This window comes from Diadema antillarum, unplaced genomic scaffold (genome assembly GCF_040938485.1).
Source record: "Diadema antillarum isolate AM-2024a unplaced genomic scaffold, OU_Dant_1.0 scf00000211, whole genome shotgun sequence".
NCBI classification, from domain to species: domain Eukaryota; kingdom Metazoa; phylum Echinodermata; class Echinoidea; order Diadematoida; family Diadematidae; genus Diadema; species Diadema antillarum.
Window position 1 is genome coordinate 620,641 of NW_027271100.1, and position 22,531 is coordinate 643,171.

The 22,531-nt window shown below is 37.5% G+C and overlaps 1 protein-coding gene across 9 annotated transcripts in view; it reads left to right on the forward strand.

The window, feature by feature from the left end:
* Positions 1-22,531, forward strand: part of LOC139724336 (cGMP-specific 3',5'-cyclic phosphodiesterase-like) — a 178,622-nt gene that overhangs the window by 80,314 nt on the left and 75,777 nt on the right. For 3 of the 9 annotated variants that reach the window (XM_071635482.1, XM_071635481.1, XM_071635479.1), the window contains exons 5-7: positions 5,779-5,919; positions 14,262-14,351; positions 22,098-22,165. In XM_071635482.1, coding sequence (XP_071491583.1) covers positions 5,779-5,919; positions 14,262-14,351; positions 22,098-22,165 — 299 coding nt within the window. Of the gene's footprint in view, positions 1-5,778; positions 5,920-14,261; positions 14,352-15,947; positions 15,987-22,097; positions 22,166-22,531 lie in introns of all 9 variants that reach the window. The other 6 variants (XM_071635483.1, XM_071635480.1, XM_071635486.1 and 3 more) reach the window with 4 other exon arrangements.

Sequence of the window (22,531 nt, forward strand, 5' to 3'; positions counted from 1 at the left end):
CAGGAAATTTAGAATAGATGTGTGAAATTTTCAAGGTTATTCTCCTCGTAATGAAAGTACAGGGGAGAGTTGTAATAGGCATAGCCATTTTGACTGATATCACTTTGGTTTGGTTTTTTTTTTTTCTGTAGTTCATTTTACTACAGGTACAGTAACAAAGTGACAATATCTTTGTATGAATACAAATTGATTTAATATTTGCTCACGTGTGACATGCATTTTGTATATACTTACAAATACATGATGAGTTAATTTTCTTGATTTCAACTTTAACTTCTAAACCTTGATTTTCACTTCTGAAACCTCTAAGTTATGATGTAATATAATATGTTTTGGATATGTTGACTGAGTTGTGTTTTGTGAATCCATAAGATTGTTACGGTAAATGAAACATACAGACATTAAGTGGGTAGGACTCTAAAAGGGGATATTTTCATGTGAGTAATTTTTCGCACTTTGCTGGGCCAGATGAATTTGCATGTTTTTTGGATTCTGCTGAATCAGGACATTGATTACTGGAACGTATATCGTGCAAAAAAAAAAAATGTGTGCTATTATTTTTCGCGTGATGCGTAGAATTTACTCAACTGACCTCATGTTTCAATGCCTGCCACTTCCCAGGAAGTGTTATCCGTATACAGGGTGGCCCAAAAAGAACGGAACGCCTAAGATCTTTAATTTCAGCAATATCGTTGCAAATATGTCATCATGTTGCATACTATTAGAAAGGCCATTCTTTTTTCAATAGAATGACACCAAGCTCTTTAATTTCAGTTAATGCATTACGATTTTAGGCCCATTTTTGTCAACCCTTGAAATTTTAAAAATGTGATCATTTGCACTCTCAGAGATACAGAAACCAGTGAGAATTCGGCTTACTGTAGAACCAGTAGCGTTCGCAATGTGCAGAATGTGGGGCGGACAGTGTTATTGTCGTCAGGTCGTCTCATTCACAATGGTATGACAACCACATTCCACACATTGTGAACGTTACTGCTTTATGGCAAGCCGAATTCTCGCTGATTTCGGTGTCTCTGAGAGTGCAAAATGATCACATTTTGAAAATTGCAAGGGTTGACAAAAATGGTCCTAAAATCATAACGCATTAACTGAAATTAAAGACCTTGGTGACATTCTCTTGGAAAAAGAATGACCTTTCCAATAGTATGCAAAATAATGACACATTTGCAATGATATTGCTGAAATTCAAGATCTTAGGCGTTCCGTTCTTTCTGGGCCACCCTGTACATAGGTTCAAGAATTGAAACACCCTAGTGAGTGGGTTCTGATGCTTCCATTGGGTAGTTGTTGGGTGTCACAGCTGGACCTCTTACCACTCACTCGTTACAACAGTACGGGGAGCTCAAGTTGGAGGTAGAGGAAAAGCTTGTAATAACATGCCACCAGGCTATGGCATAAGTATGGTTCACTTTCTTCCTTTTCCTAGTATTACATCATCCTTAGCACCTGCACTCGTACTGCATCTAATCCTTGCTTTACGTGCTTTTGAGAATATAATCATATCTTTGTTTCCGAGTAATAAAACATTGGATTATTCATTATTTGAAATGTGTTGACATCTACAACTGATGTGTTTTGTGTTCATGGAAGTACAGTATATCGAACTGTGCTAGTTCACATACTGATAAGATATTTCAATTGTTTGAAATGTATACTGTATCATAGAAGCTATACATGGACCAATTAGTAGAGAGTAAAAAAAAAGAAAAGAAAAAAAAAAACTATTTCTTCTCTGTGGTAGACACTCCCACCCCCTTACCAATGTATGTGACCATGCATCAAAAAACCAACAAAAAGTCACCAGATATGAATTTTTGTTGAGGGCAGATTCTTTCAGAGTACGCCTTTAGCTTTAAAATGGTGTATAACTCAAGTGAAAATGGATTTTTTAAAATCTAAATATTGGAAAGAGAGCATACACTCTGGAAAACTGTATACAGTGTACCAAGAGAAGAGGCTCTTAAACTTGATTGTAACTTTGTAGTTAGCCCCCCACTCTAGCCCCACATGCCTACTTACAGGTGATTGCACCACCACAGTGCTTTTGCTTCCTCTTAACCAAAGAAAAACAATTTGCATTCCCTGAACTCATTTTAGCCATGTCTGTGTGAGGGGAAGAGGTCCAATCCCCTCTGTGGCTGTGATCAATGGTTGGTTGATTACCCTCACAGTATCGGAATTTCCAGGGTCTTCTATCTCCATGCTTGAATGATTTATGATATTACAGCCTGCTGTGTGTTGCATATAGAATGCATGATGTGTAATTGGACACCCACAGAATTCATAAGACCCAAAAGTCAATGTATGCTCAACTCCCTATGAAATTTTCAGGCAATTATAATTCCATCCCTTTTTGGGCCTGTGCCTTCGCTTACCTGCTTACCTTATTTCACTCCTATTTCTCACCCCGTTATACTCCTGTCAGGTTCTATTCAGCAGTGGTACCCTATGAATGCCACAAATGTAGTCCAATGCCAGTTCATGCATTTAAATCAATTTGGCTTCAAGGCTGCTTCATTTCTGTGCAAATTGATTATGCTATTTCAAACTGTTTGTATCTATCCAGATGATTTTTGATGAGGGAAACTCTTTTGCCTATAAGCAGCCTGTTTAGCCCCCCCCCCCCCCAAAAAAAAAAAACAACAACAACAACAACAACAAAAAAACAAAACAACAACAACAAACAAACAAAAAAAACAAAACAAAAACCCAGCAACAACAAAAACAAAAAACACTGCTGGCTATCCATGCCAGTGATGGAATTTGCAATGGGTTGCATGTGCTGATTGAAATGATACGCATTTTTCCTGCTTAATCGCAGTCACGTAGAGCTTGTGCGACTCTGTATTTATCATGCTTCTGTCCTGGCGGGTCATTGGAGTCAAGACAGCATGCCTGAATGGATGGCTGCGCAGATGCCACTAATGAGTGCCAGTCCCTGTCTGCGTAAATTGTCTGTTTTCATTTGAGCACATACTCCATTTAAAATCATCCTCTAGGAGCTTGTGGCTAGAATATTTTAGTGTTTGATTTGTTTGCTTGATTTTGTGTTGCTTTAATGCAGTAGTCTGAGGCTAGTATTTTACTGAGTGTAGCTGATTGGATTAGGTTGATTGATGATAGTATTAAATAGGAGCAAGGAATTCTAAAAGGGTATTGATGTAATGAGGTTTGAAGTGTTGATATGAGGTAATGGGAGAGGAGTTCAATGACTCACTTTTTTTTAATTTTCTTTGATCCAGTTATATATGCTCTTGCATGATGGAGGAAGGATGATAGATTTTTTTTTCCCCCTAGACTATAAAATAATTTGGGATGAAGAGCCAAGTACGATTTCTCATGGACCATTGCAGCTATTGCAAAGCTATCCAATCATGTTGCAGACAGTTGATGGGGCTGGATCTAATTCTGTCTTTGGTCTAACTGGTGGGATGATTTGGGGGTTTATGAAATACACTACATTGCAAGATTTTTGAGAAGAAAAATCAAAATGTTGGGTGCTTTACAATAAGTTTACAATTTTAAGTCTTCAAATTCTTTCAGGGTATGCTGTATAAGTTCTGTTTGTGAATCCAAACTATGTTTGACAGCTAGATAAAATGTTGGTCATACAATTTGGTTTGTGTCAATGACATCGTCTCTCACTAGTTTTAAGCAGCAGTTCAGGAATAGATTACTACAGAGATTATATTCTATTTAAATCATCAATTTCTCTGCTCAGTCTCTTCCCCTCTCTCCATTTCTCTCCCTTTCTCACCTATCTCAACTTGTCTTGTCCACTCCCTGTATTTCTTACTTTCTGTTCCTATCTCTTTCTCATAAGTGGTGCTTCGGTTTTTAACTTTAACCATTTCTGTACATGCTGTCACACGTCCAACTTTAGGGGACTGTTATTGCAAGCTGTGCTTTTTAATTCGTTCCCCCACTTTCATTCTAATTTCTATTTTGTATTACCATTTGTTGCTAGAATGTATGATTTGACTAGCATTTACTTTGTGGAAAACAAAATGTCATTGTATTGTAATAATCATTGTAAAATAGATTTGTTTGTTTCTTTTTTCATGAATACAAATTGGAAATAAATTCAAATCAGAAAATCAATCAAAGCTCATTTCCCCCAATCATGTCTTAAGTATGTATATTATAAACTTTATCTCTAACAGATGCTTCATGTAATTGTGCACTTCATTGGTAATAACCAAGAAGTTGCCATCCTGAGAATACAATTACTGTAATAAATACACGTGGGTGAGTTGATCAAGTGTGAGATATAGAGGTATTATGGCCCACTGTTTTTGTGCAGCGTGACATTTAAAAAACAGCAAATATTATTTGAAGGAGAGTATGTGGTAAAGCCCGCGCATACATACAATAATCCATCTTATTGGCTTGGTTAAGGTTGGTAGACAAAATAGTATCAATGTTCAATGTTCTTATTCTGTTGCTTTATTTAAGTCTTGATGATGGAGTGGTGTGTTCATAGACCTCTCATCATTCTCCTTTGCTCCTTTCTCCTTTTTCCTTATTCTTTGATGTGTTGCTATATTCTTGCTACAATATTGCATCTTTTTTTTTCCGTGTGCATTTTTGGTGTGTGTGTGTTGTGTGACCAACTGTGTGTGTATGCGTTTACTGTGTGTTTTTTTTTTCCATATTTTCCTGATACAAACGGCTTAGTGAATAGAGTCAGTGCCATAACATTGATATTCGGCAATTGTATTCACTATGTACTTTAAAACAAGTACCATTACTGTTTAAAATCTAGTACTATTATCATACATATCAGTAAATGTATCAGTAAACATACATGTATGCTCTAGCTGTGCATACACATCCTGCTAGTAACCAACCTCGTCAAAACCACATAATCGTAGTTGGTGTAAATCAGCATATAGTAGATAAATTTTGGATGAGTATGTTATTTGCATACTGTATACGCTATAATTTTCGCGTACATAAATTTTCGCGAATTGCCGATGTCACACATTTTCGCGAGTGGTTAAATTCGCGATTGGGGGACCAGAGAAAATATGAAGTGGCAAAGAAAGTGTGAATTTTCAACTTACTAGCAACGAATGCTACCACAGCGACTGGGCTGTGTATACTAGTAGTTAGACGTGGACATGCTATATGTACGTAAACAATAGCCAGTATGGTCTGTTCGGTAAGCCGTAAAATGTTCGTATCGTCAAGGCAAGGGGTTCATTTTGGAAGGTAATATTTTCGCGTGTTGTTAATTTCGCGAATAGCTCCCGACTCGCGAAATTCGCGAAAATAAAACCCACGCGAAATATATAGCGTATACAGTATTGTTGATCAAGTGATCCACATCTTGCAGGCTTTGCTTTCAGGAGATCACTCCTTTCCATTGGTATATTTACTTCTTCGTTTTCCTTGCAAGTATGCATTATTTTTCTCTCAATTCATTCATTCATATATTTGTATCATATTTTACGACTTGAACTTCTTACAAATCATTAAATCAAATGTATGCTTTGAATTATTTATCACTTTTTGTTGGACGGAAATAAACTATAAAGTGAATTGAATTGAATTGAATTGAAGTAAATGCCCCATGTGAATATTCATACATTGTATCACAGATGCAGGACATTATGCCATATATGTTGATACAGTGTACAAGCATTATGCTCTACTTCCTTTCCTTGTGTGATAATGCATTTCATGACTGACAGTGTTTCTCTGATGAAGTTCATTGTTCATCTTTGTTTGTTCAATCTGTCATTCATTCACTAGATGCTGCTCCAGCTTGCCAAAAGCATCTTTGAGGAGCAGACGTCCCTCGACAGTGTCGTCCACAAGATCATGAAGGAAGCTGTGGGCTTGCTTAAATGTCAACGCTGTCTCGTCTTTATCCTGGAGACCACAGAAGATTCGGTATGTTTCCTCAATCATGTGCGACAGAACGTTCACTGTAGGAACCTCATCATTTCATCTTTAAGCTGCAGAGCCATCTCTAGTCTAACTTGCCATTTCATACAGCAATCAACATCAATGTTCACTTGTCTTAACACTGTGGTCAGCAGTTAATGTATGCAAAAAGAAAAAAGAAAAAAAAATCATTCATAAATACATTGCAGTAGACACTCTATTTGTTTGTATGTGTGTGTGTATTTTGTTAATTTTGGTTTTATTTTTGGCTCTCCTTCAATATTGTCATTCATTGGACACCATTTTTCCTTCTACAGAGCAGCCGGTGCACGATGCCAGTTGTTTGTTCTGCTTCATGCATCCTGATCTGTCATTTCAATCACGTCACTACTCTCTCTGTGTCTGTCTCCTAACTCTGGAGGCTGTCAGGCTTCCCTCATCTTTCTCTGCCTCATACACATGGCACCAAATCCATAACACTCAATTTTGCGAGGACCTGAGAAAGTGATCAAAGACAAACAAACAGTGCCACCATAGAGAATCCCCCTGCCTGTTCCTTTCTGCTATGAGCGTTCATAGGCAGATAGCTGCAATTTCAAGAGCAAACAATGAGAGCTTTCATGACTGCATAATTGCACGATGGAAAATTGTTTACTGATGTACCAGACAAGCTAACAGGACGTACAGCAATTCACCCACCAGTATGCATTCAGAACATGGACTGTATCTCTCTTATACAACGTACCTTCCATATGTGGACTTGCTTGAGTTACGTGAACCGGTAAATCATTTTACCTGGGAATAAAAGAATTGTGCCAATTGTCCAATTAAAGGGCGTCAATAACCGTAAGGGTTTTGTTACTCGGCATTAAACAAGAAAGCTGTTTGCTTCTACTATTATCATCATTGAGAGCTTGATATGGTAGTGCCAGATCCAGGGGGGAGTGCACTGGGCCTGCGCTCCTCATTTTATTTTTTGTTAAGACAAAAGAAATAATAAGAATAATTAAAATTAAGGGGGGGGGCACACGTACCCTTCCCCTTTTAATTTTGTAAAGGTGTCCCCTCTTTATGGAATTCCTGGATCCGCCCCTGATAAGGCTCTTATCAAAATGTAGGGTTGTGAATATTTCTCATCAGTTTGGTTTGTTTCTTGTGATCCCATGGCAAGTCCGTGGTCTTGTTTTGGCAAACTGTCCTCTCAGACTGTTGGGAGCTTTGTGTAATATTCCTTGCATGTAGAACGAAATGAGAGTGGAAACCCACAGTGAAAGGAAGGGAAGTACAAGAAGATGGATGAGAATGAAGAGGATGAGGAAGAGGTAGTCGAGGAGTAATTGCTACTAAACTTTCCAGCGTGAGAAGGGGTACAGGGATATGAAGCTTATTCCCAAATGGTTAGGCTAATAGCCAAGTCATGCTGGGAGCTGCACTCAACGTGTTGCATCAGATCACGTTTTCATGCCCCAGAGAACCTAGCCCAGTTGGGCCCCTTCCTCCTGAACTTTTGTCTAACAGTCCAATTTCTTTGAATATCAATACCAGATCCCTTAGAATGCTGGCAACAAGACACATGCTTATGAATTTTAAGCTGGGATGAAGTATTTGAATGCAAAATATGACAGCCTGACATCTTAATGGTCTATTCCTGCTTGTATGTGGATTGACTATCAATGCATTTAAGCAGTCACTAGATATCAATCACTATACAAGCATTGAAATTTTTACCAACATATTAAGCCTCTAAAATGTGTATCAGCTCTGAAATGTCTTTTCTATGCATGGCATATTGTTCTGATCTTCTATTCTATTGAAATTAGATGAAACAACAGACACCTTCAATAAAAGTTAGAAAACACTTAAAGTACAAATGCATTACAAGTTGTCTTAAATGCTTTCCTTTTTCGCCCAGACCATGTTTGTGAGGCCCTTTACATTAGCCGTGAGGCCTCAAGAAATTCTAGATGAAGAGTCACTCACGAACATGACTAAGAGCGAGTTTGTTAAGAGGGATGGGAAGGATTTGTGAGGAAAATCAATAGACTCCTTTGCTTAGTTATCATCTCCCATACATCATGTTCAATGTAGTATTGACTGTTATCTGGAGTCCTAGTATTTCCTGTGAGCGGCTTAGGAGGGAAATGGATACCTACAGTTTTTGTTTTATCCCTTGATTTTTATACACCAAGGGTGCTAGAGGCACTCTTTCTCTTTGTTTTCTCTCTGTCTGTTTTAGTATATCACTTCTCAATATAAGAATGTGAGGGAGAGTGATGAAAAAAAAGAAAAGGCAAAAGTGATGCAAAGAAAAGGTAGATGTGAAAAAGAAGAGGGAGGGAATAAAATGGAGGTAAGGAAGTGAAAAGATTGAAGAGAAGAGGAAGGAATATCAAACAAAGTAGAAGAAGAAAAGAAGGGAGAGGCAGAAGCCAAATTAGAAATGAGTGAAGAAGGAGAGATGATGAACGAAATGAAAGAGAAGGAAGCACATAAGAAAAGACGGAGGAATAGGACGTATGGCGCACCCTGTTGTAAGAATGTTCTCAGTTGTAGAGGCATAGCATTTGCCGTAGGTTGCCAGTGAAACAGAAAATATCACAGAATTCAGAACCCCCATCTCTTTCTGTGGGAAAGTTTATCACTTGCGTAGATCTCTTTAAGACTGACACAAAGCTCCGACAAATGGCAGTTTCACCCACGATCTCGGTGGAGTCAAAATGAGATTTGCAGCATTTTGACATGCACATTTGGGGCCTTCTGGTGTTTGCTCACACTACCGTGAAAACCATCCAGAGAGAAACAGAGAGAGAAGGAGAGATGACACCCCATACACACACATACTCACACACACACAAACACGCACACATACACTCAGAGTCTATTTTCTTTGCTGTGCTCAGCATTCAGGAATGATAAGAAGGGAATGGTTATGGTGCATTGCAGCAATTGCTATTTTTCATGTGGAGAAGTGTTCAAATGCTTTGAAGAGCACTCTCGTCATGTAATGAGGTCTTGATGCAGGTTGACAGCAAGGTTTTTTTTTTCTTCTATGTCAGAGTTCCAAATGTAAAATAGGGGCCCCAGCAACTGCATGCCTCAGTTTGCAGTGTTGTTATACTGTTATTATCTTTATTTCGTTATTATTATTATCTTTACCTGATATCAGTTTGTGTGAGATTGAAGTCAGGTATTAGAGAGCAATTCTCTTGAAAAGCAAGATTTGTGTCCTAAAATTAATGAAAACACACAATCTTTCCCTTTTTTCTCTCAAGTTAGGGTAAAAAAGTACTGTAAAAGTGGATATTTTCACTTGAGTAATTTTTCGCGCTCAGCTGGGTAAGATGAGTTTCGCATGTCTTTAATTCCGCAGAATCAAGACATCAACAACTGGGACAGATGGCAAACAAAAATATTTGCGTACTTTCATTTTTGCGCTAGTTTCTTGCGCTAAAATTTCAACACCGCAAAAATTTTCACTTTTACAGTAACAATGCTTAATTGAAAAATGTATATTGTCGCTGGGGCGACAAGACCTCGTTGCTGCAAAATGTCAAATGTTCAGGAGAGCAAAAAACATGGCAGCCAAAGCACTGTATCAAATGGGAGAGCCTTTCCTTTGACATGCCATGGTGGCTTAATTTTTGTGGTAAGACAGGTAGGATTTGAACAGGACATCACTTAACTGAATATCTGACCATTAACAAAAAAAAAAGTAATTTTCACCAAAATTTCAGATAGGAGGTCTTGTCGCCCCAGCGACAATATATATATATGTATATATACTAAGTAATAACAAATATGAGCATATTTTGTGTTTATGCATGGACATCCATGTGATAATCAGACTTTTGGCAGCTTGGAAAGGAAATAGAAGCAATAAATTGAGAAATTCCGCATATATTCAGTTACGTTGTAATCAGTGAGGGAATTCTCGTTTATTTGAAAGAAAATTATTGATGTGTATAGAACAGGAATGAATGTCAGATCTGATTCAGACACAACTGACTGTAAATCATTACCCCTTGCAATATGATAATTTCAACTAAATAATAATAAGAATGTGTGAATCAAAAGAAAAATTGTATTTGTTAGAAGACCCAACAAAACATGAAATGGAAAAACTTTACCTTCCAAAACATGTTTAGAAAGAAAATAGGCTAAGAAGAAAGTAGGCAAAGATAACATACGCAAGAAAATATTTTGTGCTTAGCTTAGATGGATGGCTCCAGTCCAAAGGGTAAGGCAACTAGCCTGTGTGATTGATAGCAACTTAAGCTGGGTTCTTGGGAGCTCCTCCAGATTTTTAAGCTTCTTCGTTTTGTCAGATAAGCATCTCCCCTGGAGAGGTTTAGTGGGGAATCTATATCTCATCAAATCTCCTTCAGCTAGGTCAGGTATATGTCTTGCTGGCCAGATTGTCTAGCTCTACCTCTTCCTCTTTTACAGACAACCTCTCCGTTTTTTCTAAGCTGGGCTTCCTATAATTTGGTGGCGACTAGAAGCTGTAGAATATATGGCATTGTAGCATAGAAAATTATAAAAAAGTGGCGAGGGGACACGAATTGAAATTTTTTATCTGTCTCTCAAATTCAAAATATATATTTTTTACTTGTTTGATTTGCATTTAATCCTTTCTAAGAAAGAGTTGTCATGAGGCGGAGGTGGTAATCTTGAAAATTTGAGTAGTCTTACTCTCTTTTCTTTATCATCTTTCTCACCGTAAGCCTCCAATTACACCCATGCTGTCATATTGCACCTTTGATAGGAGATAAAAAGCTCAGTGATTTATAATCTCGCTCTCCCCCACTGACAGACAATTTAGTGTTCTTTTGTCGAAGAGTGTAATCATGACGTATTGAAGCTAGTTCAGTATCACAAGTCAGTGCAGCTAAACAAATGTGTAATAGAATCAATGACTTGATCTCCTTTTTACATGTTGAATAGGAGAATGAATGCATGAGTGATCACTGAAAAGCAGTGAAATTGCTTAATAAATATGTATCTTATCTTAATCAGATATTTCAAAATTTCATATCCTGATCAGATTTATGATAAGGATATGATTAGGATGATACTACCTCATACAGAAAATTGATTCAGATGTACTTGACTGTCTATAAGGGCTTAATACTTGTGCTGCTGTCATTGTTTAAAGGCATACTTTGCATTGTGATAAAGGGTTTTGTGGTTGCAATTAACTTGAATTATTTTCCACTGAAACGTGACATTGCCATGAGCAACGAATTAAATGTCAACACATGAATTGATTAGTGTGTTTCTGGTCTTTGATGTGAAGGCATTCTACCTTCAGCAGTGCTACCATTGTGGAATTTAGACTCTGAGAAACTGTGCAGGTTGTGAACTTTTTAGTTGTGTGTATTTCACCTTTTTGGTTGTTGACTAGAATCCCCCAGTGGGAAAGAAAAGTGTCTGATCAGACATTAGGCTAAATACATTGGTGTCTTCAAACAGAAAAACAGAATGAGTGAGAAAAAGAAAGAGAATGAAAATGAAACGGAGAGGGAGAGGGAGGGGGGGGGGGGAGAGAAAACGGGACAGGGAGCATAAAGAGGGCGTCTAAAATACATTGACGAATGGCCAATTGAGTTTAGGACAACCCTGGCATCCCCTACCCATTGACGTCATGTGGACTTGCCCAGCAAGGGGGAGGTGATCAGGCCATCCCCTCTTATCACATGCCTGTCCTCATCCTGCGTGATAGATTTAGTGAGAGAAGAACACAGTGAGCAAACATGTTGCCTTGTGTTCCATCTCTGGAGGAGAGAACAGTTGTTCTGGTGGAGGCCTCCTACTGCCCCCATCCTCGCCTCCTTCTCACTGTTCTTGTTTTTAATTTCAAACTGCACACATCAATTCAACATGAAAATTCTTTGATTATGAAATGATTTATGATGGCCCTTGCTGCTAGGTCAGCCTTCTTGATATACAAATCAGGAGCTTGAAGTCGGCTTTCGTCCTCACAAGCAATTGGACCACTTCTCACAATGCTTTGTAGATGACACTGTAATGCATATAAATTTTCAATGAAGTGGAGGAGACATGTTTATTTCATGATTGTCTCACTGGTGACATTTACTGAACAATAAATCTTTGCCCCAGAAGTGTTGCACGTATTATGTTTGTGGCCAGTTATGTGCAACTAGAATGTAACTCACGTGCATGATTCTTGAGTGGGTAACCGAATATGCCGTTTAAACTTTGATGTGGCAAGATCCCAGATGTGGGTCATACGTTTAATGTCATAAGATATGTGAACTGCAGTGGAACACATTATTAGTGCCAGCTTCTCATAAACCAGGCACATTACATTTTGCTCAGCATTTTTTTTTTAAAGGCTTTCATCATATGATTTTAATGCATACTAGTACTCCGTTTCAATTGTAGGAATTCTAACAAGAGTATCTCACTTTTTTTAAGTGCCACGGTGCGGATGTTTGGATTTTAGTATAAACACCGCAGTTTTCAGATCAATGTTTGATCTGATTAGTGCTGCTCTTATAGCAAAAATGTCGAAATTTGGGTCTCGATCAGGGTCGTGTCTTTTTTATTCAGCATTCTCACTGTAAAGAAAACAAAGCTTTCTGGGTCAAGATTATTTGCGAAGAGCTGACCTGCGCATGCTATGAATAGTATGCATACTAGTCTGTGTCTCAAGACCAATTCAGTATACTGTGGTGTGCCACGGCATGGTAAAAATAGCTAGGAGCGACACGTGCGGTGCATTGTGGGATGTAAAATCTCGAAATTTTTTGTAGTCACAATTCTCACTGCACAACTTCCTTTTTTTTTACACACACAAAAAAAAATGCACTAGTTTGCACAGTTTAGATCGCGACCCAAATCCCACCAAAAAAAAAAAATTAATAATAATGTTATTTCTATTCACACTGTAAAAATTTTGAAATCTGGGTCGGGATGTGTTATTTGTGTTATTTTGATTGCAATGAGAATGGCACTATTAATAGAAATACTGCTTGGAATGTGACCTCATGTAATTTAGAATGAAAATGTCTGCACTGTTCAGAGAGACATGCTCTACACCATGAGACATCATGAAAAAAAAAATAACCCAAAAGCGACTGGTGCTCCATGGGGTCCATCAAAAACAAACTACCAAACATACAAACAAAAACAAAACATCAACAGTTGAGTGAAGGAAAAACAAACAGAGATAAACGCTTAAAGGAAAATGGTAATAAGAATATTACCAAACTTAAACATAATAGCAAAATGGAAGTGATAATGTAAAACTATACTCAAATCATTAAAAAAAATTCTAATAATAGAATGACAAATTTGTATGCGCTATGAATGAATTAGATACCGTGGGTAAACAAATTTGATAGGTGAAGTGTAGAAAAAAAAGAAAGTAGCATGTTGGACAGATATCACGGATAAATCCTATATTACTCTAAAATATCTTTCTAAAGAAGAAAGAAATTTTATGACAAACAAATTTGAATAAAAATAATCCCTATTGTGTTACCATGACCCTTCTGTTAGACAGAAGCACATTACTTCACTTGAGTAGGCTTGCTAATGTTTAGTAAGGTCAAGTTTGGATCGATTTCTGAATGCTGATGAAAAACTTGGCAAGTTTTAAAGCTCCGTGTGTGGACGCATAAAGGGTAAAAGCATAGAGCTCTGGCATGTTGCGCATGCTCAGTTCGTCAGTAAACATATAGATAGTAAAAAGCTCCCTTCTGTAGGAACTGTGCCCGTCAAACGTTATGCTACTGGCTATCACTTTTAGGGGATGGTTCATACGACGAACTCTTGCGTGTTGACAAATTTGCTGAGAGAAAGCCTCACGCAATCTTCACTGGTTTCAAAGCTGATAGCTTATCACCACATTTGTGATGCTAAACGTAGGACCTGTGTAGCCCAGGAAAATGTCAATGCCAGCCAAATACTAAAAATAGATGTGAAACCAAATGATGACTCTTGAAAATTGTGTCGGCAGAGGCCTTTGCCCCTGCCGGTATTAAGTGTGAATGGCTCAATTCCATTTTATCGCATAGTATGTGTACTGGTGGTGTGGGTAAGGAACAGGCAAAGGGAAAAACACTTTACAAGAACTCCACAAAATGCAAGATGTCTTAAATCTTCAAGCTTGCACTGCTCTTTTTCTCTTCCATTCCTATTTCCAACAATGCTTTCTGTGCACCTCTCTACATTAATCCTCATCTGATCTCTTTTGTTTGTGTGTTAGGCTATTATCATTTCACTTCTTCACTTGTCATTGCATTTTCATCTCATGTCAGTCTGTTTGTTTGTTTGTTTTTTTCTTCCTGCACTGCTATTTTTATTTTTCTTCATTGCGCTAGAGCTTGCCCAGCCAGCTGAGAATGGCAGGAGGAAAGCGACATTCAATAGCGTTGTATTCCAGTTTTGATGCGCCAACGAATGACATCAAGGTAACACAATAACGACAACGCTTCGGAATGAAAAGTCTGTTTATAGTGTGATGGTGTGCGTGTGTGTGTGCTCCACCACATGGATACAGTTTCACCCAGTTCTTCACGCCTTTTTATGATAGAGGCACCTCATTGCTTAATCTTGCTTTGTTTCTTTCTGTGTGCACAAGAAAAATGTATAGTCCATCATAACCACCGCATGCATCAAGCTCATACTAATCAATTCTTTTTCCCCCCTGTCTACTTGAAGCATGTAGTGTGATGACCTGCCGTGAGACTGCAATTTTCAATTAACCATCCTGTTTTTGGGTTTTAATCTCTTGACGTATGTTGTATTGTTTTGGAGTTAGTAAGAATAATGTATTGTGTATGATGACTACCTATATATTTGCATATCCATAGGTTAATTTTTGCATTAAAAATTTATCTTTTATAAAGATGAATCAGTCTGTTTTATTGTTTTTTTCAATATGTGCTATGTCCAAGTTCCAATTTGTAACTGCCTACAGTTGACACACCCATGAATAATTGAAAGTAATTTCCTAATAAACAAAAGCTTTAAATGAATCTTCAAGTGAAAATGAATTCTTCCATATACAATAAGCAATTAGTGTTGACATAGAAACTAATTATTCAAGGTCAATATCAAAAGCGACCTGAATGCAACATCCCAACAAGATGCTGTAGCCAGAATGTCACCCAGCACTCTCATACTTTAGGCCCTGAATATCACACAGGCAAGGGATTTAAATGTTAAATCATTTCTCGTCATCGCAGTTATTGATATCGACTTCATGAATGTCTGTGTTCCAAATTAACGTATGGATGCTGACACATCAAACACAGTATAAATTTGTGTATAACATTTATTCTCCTCTTTATACTACCTCTGTTAATCTTTTCTTGGTTTGCAGTGTCTATCAGTTGTAAACCTTGAAATATTATACTTGAATGCTTCATTGAGTATTATGTCTCTTTTTCAAAGCTGGTTCTATACCTCACACCCTTACCTTGTTTCAGTGTTTTGTTTTTTACTACTCCCCCCCTGACATAACCAATTCTTTCTCTTTCCAAAGGAATGAAATAGCTCTGTTATTATTTCACAAAATGATACCCAATTTTCTTGAAGTTCTTGGTGGCCGAGCAGTGTTTAAATGACCCATTTAATCAAATAATATGTGTTATCATAAATTGTGAGAGTGCCCTGCATCATTTTGTCAAAATGTATGCATGTCTTTATCATTGAGTTTGACAAGATTTGATAAGCAAAAGAGAAAAAAAAAAGAATTACTTGTTTTTCAGTTTTCCCCATAAAAGTGTACCCTGTATTTATCAGTCTGTTTGAGTGTTGCTGTTATCACTACAAAACCACCTTTGCAAAGATGATTTGAGTGGATTTGAAGGCAGCTATATTAAGAATGAGACAGGAGACAGATTGAACAATGATCCTGTTAGAATAAGAAGATTTCCAAGTTGTGTGACTTTAAAGCAGAGGGCAAAGGGTATTCCACATTGCCCTCACCCTCTATGGATCTGTTGGTGTGTATGTCTGTCCACCTCTTGGCTTTCTCTCCCCTGCTGTATGCCTGCCTACAGTTGAGGAGATTAACTCTAAACTTGCGGGAACCAGTCAAGGTAATCCGTTGCTCCCATTCCATCAGGCTTTACCTTGTCTTAATGAGTTTAGTATATTCCCCATCCCCCATTTTTTACTGTTCCCAAGTTCAGACCCTTGCTGTGTGATTTCCCAACTGCTGTCTCTGTTTTCACTGATTTTTCATAGTTTTTTTTTTCAAACGCATATATATATATATTTTTTTTTTCATATGGCACAATTATGCCACAGTCTTTTCTACAGTAGATGTGAAGTTACAATATGATGTGAATTTTATAACATTGAATCTTAACTCCAGTATAAGAAGCAGTAGAATGACAAATTCATTGTCTTCTTTAAAACATTTAAAAAAAGATAAAAGAGTTTTAATGAAGAGGTAGCACTTCATGATTATGGATATGTGCATGATTGATAAAGGTCGATTTCTTTACTCTTTTTTTTTGGGGGGGGGGGGTTATACACATGAAGTTGAATCCTTAGTCAAACCGATGTTTTGATCACTTATGTAGTGGGTCACGGCATAACAATTTCAATGATATTCACGTCAATGCAATTGATGTAATAAGCAATATGTTAGTTGCACTTATGATGCTGAAAGTTTTATGTAAGAATTATGTAGATAACTGAGAAACTTGAGTGAGCAATGCAGGCTTTGCAAATGTACCTAGAGAAAACTGTGGCAAAACTTCACAAAGCCTCCCCTTTGTTTCCAATCCAGCATGTTATGTACTCCATTGAGTCTCCAGGTCTCTGTTGGATTGTTGGTCAGTCAAGATAAAGTCGACATATCCTACTATTTGGATTCCCCTTTGTTGTTTTGTGCTTTTATACCAAGCAGCATTGATTTCTTTCTTCCCAAGAGATGCTCTCGTTTTTCATTCTCTATGAGTTGAACAGAAAAAAAAAAAACACCACCCAACCCTTTAAACAAGGTAGACACTTTTGTCTGTAGAGATAGAAAAAAAAGTTGAGTTGAAATATGCATGAAACTCCATGATACACTTGCAAAACTGGATATGTAGCATTATGTTTGGGTTAGGTGTAGTCTCTGTAGCCATACAACCTGTCTGACATACACACATCTGTGGCTGTTCAAGAAGGTGCAAACTGTGGTGTTTCAGGGTCGTGACCCCAACCTATCCCAAGGCTATTTATAAACCCCAACCCTCATCCTCCCAAAGTGGCATTCATCCATGCATATCTTTTTTTTCTTCCTCCCCCTTTCTTTTTTGGTTAGTGCACTGTTGTGTCTCACATGATGACAAAATGTTAAGTTGATATAGCACTATTATGCTCCTTTGTATTTCAAGTTTGCTTAAGTTTTAACCGCCATCACCACCACCACCTCCACCCAAGAGGAAGAAAAGATAGAATGAAAGGAGGAATTATAGCAAAATTCTCTGAGGTGTTGGTTTTATTGTGCAGTAAAATACTGAAATTGGTGGAGAAGCAGTGTCTTGTTGTTTTGTGTAAACCAAACACATTAGACAGTATATTTATCAAGCTCCCAACTCCACTCAGGGGTCAAATGGACCACAAGTGTGTTCTGTGAATCTCTGGCAAAAGGATACCTTATGTGCAGCAAAATTCGGGAGATTTGTCAAAAAAAAAAAAAGTGGTGTATTTGACTTCCCACCCGCAGATTTCTTTTGAAAGGGGGTTGTTGGTTTTTTTCTCTTACAAATTAACAAATATTTATTTCATGAGATTGTTAATTTGTGTTTTGTTTAATTTTGTAAATGTCTAATAAGTTCTAAGATCCTGCTTAAAAACCTGTTCTTAACACAGAAAAAAAAATTCTCTCTTAAGGTATTGTGATGACAGTTTACTTAAAAGATGAAGTGGGGAGGTTGGGAATGGGTGTCTGTCTTGAGATAGGAAGTTGGGATAAGAGCTCACCTGAAATGGGGATGGGATGCCTTAAGCAATGTTCTTGATTAAGGGGGGGGGGGGGGGTCTCCAAGGCAGAAAAAAAAAGATGTGAAAAGCCTGCAAAAAAAAAAGGGGGGGGATAGAAATTTAGTGCAGTCCTGAGATAGGAGTGGTATCAAAAGATGGAACAAACATAGGTGTTTTCTGGTTTTCAGGAAGTGGCTCACAAAAGGAATGAATAAAAAGTAATATTTTGCTGAAACTATGAAATGAAAGCCGCTTATATTGGTTAAGGCTAAATATAGAATGGAATTCCAATATCAAAGGTAGGGTATGAAATATTTAATATGTACCCAGCATCAATAAATGTTTATGAATTCTTCAAACAAAAAATCAAACCTGAAATTCATATACCTACTGTATCAATGTACCACTTCGTAGGTTGCAATTAGCTTGCCCCCATAAATCTTGTTCAAAGGAAGTGAGCTGCATTGGATGTGTGAACGTGCCAATATCTTGTGAAATTGAACTTCCCAATTATGCTCTGAAGCCAAGGGACCCCATTGTCAACCAATGAGCATTTTTCTTTTTTCATGAAGTATATGATGGCCATGAAATCCTCACACATTTGAACTGAAAATTCTCAGTTACATCCCATGAACAAATACAGTGGGGATGCAATATCGTATTCATACAATGCTTTGACAATGAGAACTTTCCGGATGAGTTGTGTGTGTGGTTGTGTGTGTGTGTGTGTGTGTGTGTGTGTGTGTGTGTGTGTGTGTGTGTGTGTGTGTGTGTGTGTGTGTGTGTGAGACCAAAGCATAATGGGTTCCAAGAATATGTTGTTTGTTTCCTATCAATAATGACAGTGTCAATAATTTTCTTCACAGATGTATCAGAGAATAGAATGAGGAATTATAAGCCACCTAGCAACAGGTTCTGTTATTGGCCTGTTTACTTCGCCTGAAAATATTCTTAGTTTCTCTTCCCCTGAAACACTCATTGGTATCCCAGGAGTGTCATGAAATTGTTTTGTTTTGTCTACAGTTTATTAGACAAATGTAAAGGAAGATAGAAATATGTGCAACTAATGAAGTCATTGTCCTCTTGTATCAAGGCAAGCTAATCTGTTTGAATATTTAATTTTCTATGCTTTCAGCATAAATAAATGATTGTGTGCTTTGGGGTACTGGTAGGCCTGGATACTACTGCCTTTTTTTTCCATAATAGTTACAGGGATAAGGTTTGTAAGGGATATAAGCCTTGGCAAATCATGGGCCACTGCATGTCCGTAACACATTTGAGGAGAAAAATTTGTGTAAGCAGTTTAAGGGAGCTTTACCTCTCACACATCTCTTTCCTGCCTTCATTTTGAAGATTTAATAAAGAGAAGTCCAGCATGATTTTGATTTTCTCGTTTAGCCTGGAAGGGGTGGGGGGGGGGATGCTGAAGAAAAAAAAAACAAGACAACCTCAACAGCACTAAGATTGACAGTTGCAAGATTAAATGAAGAGGGGGTGGGGTTGCATTCTTCTTCTTTTTTTTTTAACTTAACGTTTTCTCCCTTTGCTTTACATACCAATTTGCGAATCCAATCCTGACACTTGCCACAGGTGTTGCACCTGTGTTGTCTAAGCATGTTTTGGGCAGGAAAGCTGTAGCCTAGCGCATTCACGCCAGTTATTGGATTATGCCTAATGCCGGCCATTGTTGCATTTTCTGCTCTGGTACTCTTGTTTTGATAACGGGATGGGAGAGTGTGACCAGCAAAGTTAGTCAATTGAATGAGTGACAATCACTATGTTGGACGTAAGAGTCAGTAGGTTGTATGTAGTTTTCGATTCTGGCTCACACAGGAACACATGCGAGATTGATTGTTTACAAACTGGAAGCATCAGCTGCCAAACAATGTGAAACCATTACAGTGGCTGTTTTCAGCTGAATATTGATTTCTTCCTTTTTATGTCGACACTCGTCATGTCTTGGACATATTTCTGAACCTGTTCGATATAAGCGAACATTTGATAATTTTGCATCACAGGTGAACATACTGCCTTTTTTTCTGTGTGTTGGTAACAACCAAGTTTTGAGGCATTTAATGTAAACTACTGGACAAAACACATTTAATACTGTATAAGTTCACTGATGCTGGTAGTGAAGGAGAAAGAATAAAAGGAGAGAATAGATGAAGTAGTTTTGATGATTTACATAGACTGAATTTGTTGTCAGATATGATGAGAAGGCATGAGAGCTATTGCTGTGAGAGTTGTGAGGTAATTCCGGGCACCCCCGTTATCGGGGTTAGACCTGGTTAAAAACTGGTATGATGATAATGATGTTTGTCAGAGATGTTGAGAGTGTCAGCTATTTGGATTTAGGTGAGGAATAGCATATCTTAATGTGGAATCTGGCTTCCTGGGCATATAAATATGCAAGAGTCTAAAGGTTTTTTAAAATCATTTTTTACTTGTAGGGTGTTTTCAAAATTTCAGTTGTTTTTTTTTTTCTAACCTAACATATCAATTATGTGACTCAGAAGCTTTGCTTTCTTGTTACCTTTGAAGTGATCTGGCATTTGCAAAATTGTTTCTAGTGTAAAGCTTAATATTTAACAATTGCTTTTTCAAATACTTCAGTGTGGCATTAAATGTTGTATTTCAACACAACAGGAAAAAACATGCCATGAATAATGTATGGACAAATCCCCATGTGTACAAAGTAAAAAACCATTGAAATCATTGTGGCTAAAACAGTGTTTCCATTGCATCTCACTTATTTGCTTAAGAATTGTTGTTCTTGGGTTGGTTTTTTTTTTGTTTCTATTGAGATCTGAAACCTCCCAGCTTTTACTTCTAACAAAGCAAAGAGGATTTATTGCCTAGAGAAAAATATTTGTTGAAATCAAATCAACTTCCCTCCTTCCCTCTCCTGCATGAAGTGACTTTGTCAAGGCATTCTGAGATTGAAAATTCCTCGTAATAATATCAGCACACTGTGGATGGAAGTCTATCAAGGGACTGTTTATGCAAGTATTTAGAGTCAACACAGATGTGTCTGCATGGTTGAACGTGAAGTTAGTGTCAGATCTTTCGGTGTTGGGTTCATTTTGAAGCAAAGATATGATGCTTATCATTTTGAGGTTCCTCCCATTTCAGAAGTATCAAAGTGGGAAAGAGGGGAGTGTACAAAAAAAAAAGATGAAAGATTGACTCATTTGTGCATGAATTGTAATTCACATAACATAATAGGTATCCAATGAGCTGTTCTGTGACTGTGAGACCATGCAGATAATAATGGTGCCTTGAGGGCTGAGTTTTTCATTAAACTGGTACATCACTGTTTCTGAAACATACTTTTCTTTTAATTTTTCTCTCCCCTTTTTCTGAAATACTCGGGTTTGAACACATATACTTATGTATTAGTATATGGATTGCCATGTTTTGTTTAAGGTCTAGTTTACTTTTTGGAGCAGTGATTTGAAAAATTTTCAAGATATCACATTTGATGCATATGTGTAGATCTGTTGTATCACAAAACATCCTACCATATAGAATTTTTGCAATACATCCTAAAATATAAGGAGATATCAGTATTTTTCTCAATAAACCATAACCGTAGATGGTTTAGTCTGCCAACATTTTTATTATAACTAATGTTCACATTTTGTGTATTTAACAATACTTAACATGGATAATGCGGATTTAAATTTTTGCGTTTGTTGTTCTATCCCTAACTCACATTTTAGAACTATCTTGAAGCAACAATGCAGGGGTTTTGTTTCACTGCAAATGGTAAATTATGCCTTTATTATGGTCTGTAATTCCATGTTGATGGGAATCTACCAGGGTCCATTGATTGGAAAACAGAATACTTGAAGGGGGACAAGGAGTGTAATGCATTTTGTTATTCTAATTCTAAGTAGCATAATGACATGTGTATATTGTATTTCTTTTCCACCCACTGCAATAACAAAGTATTGCAGACTGTAAGTATGTAAAGTCATTATAAGCTCATATCAAAGTATACTTGACAGTTGACTACAGTTGTAGGCGTTTGTTGAATTACAAGCACTCTTCAACGTGGGTTTGATAATTACATGTTGAGACCTTTAAACCTGTCCCCCTTTGTGTAATGTATGTATCTGTCCATGTCAGTCTAGAATCATGCATGAACTGTGATATTTCCATTTTTTTCACAGGAGTGTTCGCACAGGTTCTCATCTGTTCCCCCTCTCTTTCCCCTCTTCTCTTTCAAGCAGGAAATCAGCTTCTTGAAGGGGTTCGCACTGATGGATGAGGATGTGGAGTCGATCAAGACAATAGAGTATGTATCATGTTTTAGTCGGATCATACTAATGCTCAATGAAGTCACCCCAGTTCTGTCTGGTATTATACTCAGGGCCTCCTTTGCCGAGTTTTGCAGATGCGCAAGAGATGGTTCTAGAATGTTGCTGCTTTTGGGAATGGTGAATGCATTTTCATGCATGGCTTCATGTGTTCTACTTGGATGATGACAGTGTATGTCTTATCGTAGCAGGGTGCATTTTTGAGCAGATGTCATAAGAAGAATAGTGGACCCGTGACTTTCACGCACACCTGCTAGGCCTATATTTTTCTGAAACAGATTGTCATTTCTTACAAATAAATGCACTACAATGCAGATGTCATTGGCTAGGAAGACTTTTTCCCC